A 7156-nucleotide genomic window follows, 5' to 3' on the forward strand; every position below is an offset into this window, starting at 1 on the left:
ACAAAGCCACAACCCAATCAGAGATTCAGTTCTTGGAGGAAGTTGGTTGGGTTGTGCCGCAGGTGTAGGTCACGCCTTCATGTACAACTTTGGATGCCTCGCTTTAGTGATGGTTGATGTCCTACATCGGGCCAGCAAACAGGTGTTTGAGAAGTCGGTTATGAAGGTTTTTTGTTTATCTCCAGGTTCATAGGCTTCTCTGTGGCCAACTGGTGTGTGGTGTTGTGTAGACCTTAGAAACACAATTAAGGACAGCGACGGGCAAGTGAATGATCGCGGTCCATGGAGGTATTCGACAGACAGTGGTCGATCCTCGCCATCGTTAACTGCTATCCATGTGGTCTATTTATGTTCGGTCCTGGTTCCTTGATGGGAATTAAGTGATATGTGAATTTCCACTGTTCCAGTAATTGGTTGATGGTCAGCAGCAGTAGCACTAAGTGGGCGTTCATATCACCAGGAACACATTGACACTTCAGCCTATAGCCCGTAGTAATGCAGCCCTTAAAGTGCAATAGAATCCATCTTTAGCAGTTTCACAGCTTCGAGACGTAAGCAAATGGAATAAACGAAGAACAACGAACCTCGTGTTCTCAAAATTTACTTATAGAGTTAACCAAACGAACCTGCGACTGCCAACGGGTGACCTTGTAAGTGAGGCTTTACGGTGAAAGCCTCAAGGTGCCTCAAACAAGCCTTCTTCGATTTCGGCAACCTGCTTGTATCATTTGCCATTGTAGCTCTTCTTTCACCGCCATCTGCCCGAACCCCACCCCACCCATCGAATGATGCACTGGGACCAACCCCTCTGCTAGCCATGGTTCCGTGTCTAAACTATCAACAAATATAATCACTTAATAATCTCGAAAATTCTGATGCGTCTGACGGTATCAATTAAATGCCGGATAATCAAGAGTTTGAAGGGTGCCAGAACGGTGGTGGATCACGAAGGTCCAGGAGATTGAGAAGACTTTCACTGCAGGCAACAGCTATGCTCTATTTCCACTGATTCGATCAACCGGTCAGAAAACAGGTGTCTGAAAACGTGCGAAAAAGGCGGTACAGCAATTCACCCCCTCAATCGTCGTCTTGAGCTTTTCGCTGAACACTTCAAAAGATGTTTAAGCTAGTCTCTTTCAACACAATCGCTGGAAAAACCCAGTGGGCCTGGATGATACATCAACACTAGCCCACCATCAAAGAAGGTGGTGAGGTCCCGGTGAACAGTTGACATCCATATTGCAAAAGATCTGGTTCGAAAACGACGAGCCGAATGAAGCTCGTCGACCGTAATCCAAGTTTTCAAAAAGGACGCAAGAAAGTCATGTGAAAACCATCGTGATACCAGTCTGGTATACGTCGCATCCAAGGTGCTCTCTGGCCATCTTTTCGCGTACGTTGATCGACTATAGGGAGACACGTTCGTAAAGATCAAGCTGGGTTTTTGCCCTGGCCGAGAATGCATCGACCATATCTTTACCTGAACGGCGCCACTGCTTAAAACACCCCACGTTGGTTTTTTCTTGCTCTGAAATATGCTTTTGACTCCGTCCACCGTTAGAAACCTTGACGGTGTCTGGAGATCAGACGTGTCCTTTCGAAATCTATATTCATTATGAAGGCACTTATGCAAACTCCTATGAGCGCGTACGAGTTCACCACATCCAGTGGTGTAAGACAGGACTGCCCTCTTTCACCTTTCCTCTTGAAATTTCTTATTGATGTCAGACATTACAAACAAGTTTGGACCCGTTTTGCTGTTTCACTTTTACACCGAATCACAAACCCTCTATCCGCGTGTTTTCCCTATTTCTCCCTTCTAGGTGGTCGTGTTGGATCTCCGAAAGTAGTTGCTTGCTCACACCGGTTCCTTCGCGCATTGATTAACCAACGTGACCGTCATTCTGCGAGGTCTGCTCTCTTCCGTATTATCGAGACCGAACTCACCATAAACTTCGTCCTCGTAGGAGAGGGCTTGGATTCACTAGATCATGATAATTACTCCTCAACCCTGGCTCTTTCATTCGGTATCCAATAAAGCCGTGCAGCGTGAAAGTCTCTTGTATAATCTAGTGATATGTAAATCGCCCTTATAAGATCGTATTCACAAGCAGACCCCGTTTCCTTGTATCTATACGGAATCTGTTCACAGGACTGTTTTCGTTGTGACAAATTTTCTCGCTGCTGACAATCATTAGTCTTCTGCTTATCTGTTACATTGTCGACGTCCCACCAGCTACCCTGCTGGCCGTTTCTGCTCGCATTAATCCTCTCCTTTGGTCACTGTCCCCATCCTCATTCCCTCCTCTCGGTCTTTTGAGCATTCTTCCTTCTCATGCTCAGGTTCTTCATCACTAGATTGTCCCTCACTGCTCGCACAGACACTACAGGCAGCATGCATCACCGTTTGATCTCCTCGTGACTGGTCACCTCTTTTTCCTTAGTGTACACACGAGTGACAGACCGCCACCAACCGTGTGTGTATAGCATTCCACTAAGCTATCCAAACCGTGAGATTAAGTCCTGTCTTGTAGGCCCTTCTTTCCCCGACGGGCCAATGGCCGAATATCCGGTGATCATCACAACCCCAGTGCCTGTCGATTGATTTTTGGCTATTTTGTTCCTTTCCAAGACCTCGAGTTTATCCCTGTGTATTCTCTCTCCATCGTTTTTACGTTTCATACGGTCGAATCTCAGTCGTGAGATCATGTGACGTGTGGACTATCTTTCAGTGTTCGTTGGTTGTAGTGCACATCATTTTTTCTACACCGCTCCATCTGTGTGGAAAACGCCATCCCGCAACTCATTGCCGAATTCGTCAAGCCACTGTTGACGTCTCTCCTTGTCCCGGCGATTTCGTGCATCTATTATCTTTCTCTCTTTATCTTTTGTGACCACATTGTATCCGTTGCCAACACGTTCACGTAGACTGCTTTACAATTCTCCTTGTTCCTCGTCTTTTTTCTCTAAACATAAGGAGCTGCTCACCATCACCGTTAGGGATTGTGTCAATTATCGCTAGAATTTCAATCATGCTTATTACTCTCCTGTTTTTATTAGGTGTATGAATCTTGTTCTGTTTCTTCCTTTTCGGAGATGGTTTCTGTAACGATACTTGTCCTATACATGGGAGATTGATCGTTTTGCTGTTGTTTACGTTGGACTGCTTAGGTTTAACTTTCCTTGCCATTAATCACTTTCTCCTTGCTCCTCCCCTTTCTGCCCTTATCGGCTTTTGCATTTCTGTCGCATCTGGTTGGGAATCTTAGTATCTGCCCATCCGTTTTCCCACGGTCTTGTAAAAAAAATTTTCTGGTTGGGAAGTATCTGCCCATCCGTTTTCCCACGGTCTTGTAAAAAAAATTTCCTTCACCCATCCCCGGTTGTTTAGTCTACATTTCTTTTCTTCGCTCGTCGTTCGTTCAATCTCCGCATCGCCTCTCATCCAATCAGTTCTTAACTCACACTTCCCGATCTTGTGTGGCAACAGTGGTTGTTTAGATATTCTTTTGTACTCTACTATCCCTCATCATTACTGCCACATTTCCTGATGTCAAATTCTTCCGTTGCACCAGATATGTAATGAGGGGTTTCATTGCTCTTACAGACCTCCCTTTGGACTCCAACCGGCTTCCCATTGTACATTTACCCATTGTGCGTCAGCGGCTGAATGTAATTATTTGCGATTGAGTTTTATGAATTAAAACCGTCCAATTTGACTCCTGGACTGTTTCACCATCAGTTTTTGTTCCTCAGTGAGCCAACCAGGAAACGTTATTATACGCCCTGCTCCCTTGTGAGTAACGTAGGGTGATGGTTAAAGTACCGTGTTCCGTACAGGAGGCCTGGCAACTTACGCAGTATAAACCTTTCAATAGTGATCGGACCAAACTGATTGTTGCTAAAGTCTAATCAATGCAGCTTTCACAAGATTAGGTGTTTTTGGTATGTGCACTGTGCAGGCTCCAGTCTACGCTGTGCACTTTAATGTCCAGTTCCGTCTAATCAGCACTTGAAATCTAAGAAACTCTCATTGGCCAGGCTTTTACCCTAGGCATGGTCGACTACTAGCAGTATGCGCCAAGGTGCTGATGTTGTCCAAGTTAAACTATCAGTCAAACCAAGTTGAGGCATCAAGGTTTCAATAGTAATGAAATAAGCTATGTAACTAAAGATTCGAGTAACAAATCTTGGTCAGTAATGACAATTGTTCCTACGACAGTCGTGTAGACATTAATGTAATGGTTAATGGGAATCCAATGAACCTCCAGCGCTGAAGGCTCTACTGAACTTTGCGTAAGAGTACAGCACCCTTCCGCTGTCTCGTGATTTGCGGTGTCTTCAGGTGACTAACTAATCGGATTGTACAAATCAATTTAGGTCATCGGCCGTACTGACTGTTTGTGAATCTTACTTGAAGAGGACAGCTGAACTTGGGTGCTCTGTGTAAGCAGGTCAGGTCCGCGTTTAGGACGAGTGACTTCTGTGTATTAATGTTTTGCACGAGTAGCTAGGGGTCACGTCCGGCTTGCTACAGGGTTGAACGTCGTCAATCAACACGGTTACAAGTTTGTGCCATCCATCAAATAGCACAGTGACATAGTGTGAAAAGTTTTGATTGGTCTATTGAATCCCCGTATGCGTGCTTTGAGAACGCGGATCTCCGTTTATCTAATAAATTTTCCTGTATTAACCATCTTGAATAGGACCGTATGGCTGTACCCGTCAGTCCATTACGAAAAGGTTCTATTTGTGACAATCGGCTGCCTCACAACTTTGGGAGCCGGCGTTTGCACCGTCACTGTTCATGTTTTCTCACTGAGAAGCTGCATCAGACTCGTTTTCAGTATAGTCCAGTCAAACTTCAGGGCCATCAACTGCCCATAGAATGGAAAAAGGGCATTCACAGTTTGGTAGTCACCACTTGGATAAGAATAGAAGTTCAACATTGTATTCAGTAAAACGACGAATGCTATTTGCTGACATTTCAAGAGAGCCTTATTTAGTGCAAGAACGTTCGTTCATCTAATTTGGTTGCTTATTAGGAGTTCTAATTGGGGAGAGTTGGGTGATGTGGATCGTCATTAAGTAAAGGAGAAGACAGCACAGTCTGGACAATACCGCTTCGATCTTGATCTCCTTTGATCGATCATTCAAGTAGCCAGGTATACAAACTAGCCTGAGCAAGCATCGCTTTTTCTTAATTCACATTTCCATCCGTTCATTATGAATTCTGTAGGAATGAATTTTGCCGGCAAATTTTGTGGTCACAAATCCTGGTTGTTTTTTTTTCATATGCGTCATTCATTTGGCAATAGTCGAAGTGTCGATTTATTGATCTATGTACAAATTATTTTCACATCAAGCGTCGTTGCAGCCATCCACCTCGCATTGAGGATGCGACCGCACTCACTCCACTGCTGTTCAGTGTCAGCCAAAATTGGAACAGATGCAAACGCATATTATGATAATTACCAACCCATCTGGCTTTACTCATGTACCACATGCACCCTGAATGTTGATATGCAAACCAACGTAGAACTCGATTGTTTGTGGCAGGCTAGCTTCGAGCTCCTTCCGTATTCTATTCCACCGTTCTTAGTCACACCGTTGTATGTCATTGATGGTGAATAGCTTCAAGGCAGACGAGTAGTCACTGTAAGGGTATCGTGAGTAGTTTGTAAACACATTGATTGCATCCTGGTGGGATTATTCATCGGTCCACTGACCCACTCTCTCGTCTTTGATCTCAAGGCCTGCTTGGTGCCGCCTACTACATTCTATTGACTGGTAGGCTGAACCAGCGTTTATGAGCCGAGAAATTCAAACACCTATTCGTGCTTAACAGTGTGCATGTAACTACGCATACGAGTCCAGCGGAAAGGTGTGAATAAGGTCCGCGTGACACCAATTTCGTTTCACCTGCCTTGCAGCAGAACCGTTTCTACATGGATAAGAGGTTCATCGTTGATGTAGAATTGACCGTACACAACAACCAAATCCCCTCACACGTGAATAGGAGCAAACGAATTTCCGCGGCCATATTTTTCGTTTCAACTTACTCTAGTGGAGCAGCCACACCAACTCATGCCACGTTCCTACCCGTGGGCTTCGGGTAATAAGTACTACATTTCTCCAAGACGTCAGCTGCTCGGCGCGGTAGTTCAGAATCTGGACGTTGGCTTGTCACCAAGGCCCGCGTGTCTGAGCTCGAGACCGTACCGCAGCCACTTTGCAATGCCGTAGAAAGATGAGTGCAGAAACAGCATGAGTCACCACCATACCCCTGTCTAGTGACCGTGCCGCGTCTCACGTCCGTCAAGCCCAAATTGAAGGAAGATTAGCCAACAAACTCCGTGCTTCACAGTGTTCCAAAGCTATCTGTGCTCTTCGAGCAGCCGACGGTAGGCAAGAAATGAAGCCTATGTGGTTTCCAGTCGCGGTCGCGGTGCTAATTAAGTCACCACATCATATACGCAACCCCCACTGATTTCCTGTCCCTGAGTTGAACAATCCCGATATCAAGATCAGCGCCGCCCTCGAAGCACACAGACCCAGTGCATTGAAATCAGCTGACTCATGTGGAAAAATTAAATGGGGCGGTGGCGAATCAAATTGGAACAGTGTTGAATTAAGCTGAGAAGTGGTATAGTCCTTTCAAATATCCTTCGATTCCTCCAACGATGGGCATAATATTTTTCCTTTTTTCTTTGTAATTACCGCTTGATCAAACCCACTGGGCAGCGATTCCTTGCAAATTCGTCCGGCTTTCTTTGAGATTACTGTTCAGTATGTCTTTTCTGTGCACAGCGCACTAATCTGAATGGAAATGGTGAAGCAGTACTTGTGTCTGACACTTATTTTTGGGTTGACGAGTTGTCTAAAACAGCACCCATGTCTGTGCTCAGTGACTGAAGGCAAGCTGAGTCGAAAAGATTTCAGGATGGAGTTTAATTGTGGACTTTGTAATCCGTTCACCTCCCAAAACCCGAGCAGCGCACTGCTCCTGATGTACCAATGTTATATACAAGAGGCAGACGTTTGTTAACTGAGGGTATAAGCAGTGGCCTAGTGGTTGGCAAGATTTGCAGACTGTATTCTACTCAGTCAATGGTATTAACCCATCGCATCTACGTCTTGTTAGGCTGACTGGTAG

The 7156-nt window shown here is 45.2% G+C and overlaps 2 protein-coding genes across 2 annotated transcripts in view; one reads left to right on the forward strand and one right to left on the reverse strand.

Annotated features, from left to right (window-relative positions):
* Positions 1-6246, forward strand: part of T265_02800 (hypothetical protein) — a gene marked incomplete at both ends in the record, with an annotated part of 10616 nt that extends 4370 nt beyond the window's left edge. Inside the window, one exon of the mRNA XM_009167125.1 lies at positions 6068-6246. Coding sequence (XP_009165389.1) covers positions 6068-6246 — 179 coding nt within the window. The remainder of the gene's footprint in view (positions 1-6067) is intronic.
* The window catches only part of T265_02802 (hypothetical protein), a gene marked incomplete at both ends in the record, with an annotated part of 67102 nt that overhangs the window by 7209 nt on the left and 52737 nt on the right, over positions 1-7156 (reverse strand). The gene's annotated exons all lie outside the window — the stretch shown is intronic.

The sequence above is a fragment of the Opisthorchis viverrini genome (assembly GCF_000715545.1).
Source record: "Opisthorchis viverrini unplaced genomic scaffold opera_v5_36, whole genome shotgun sequence".
Taxonomy (NCBI): domain Eukaryota; kingdom Metazoa; phylum Platyhelminthes; class Trematoda; order Opisthorchiida; family Opisthorchiidae; genus Opisthorchis; species Opisthorchis viverrini.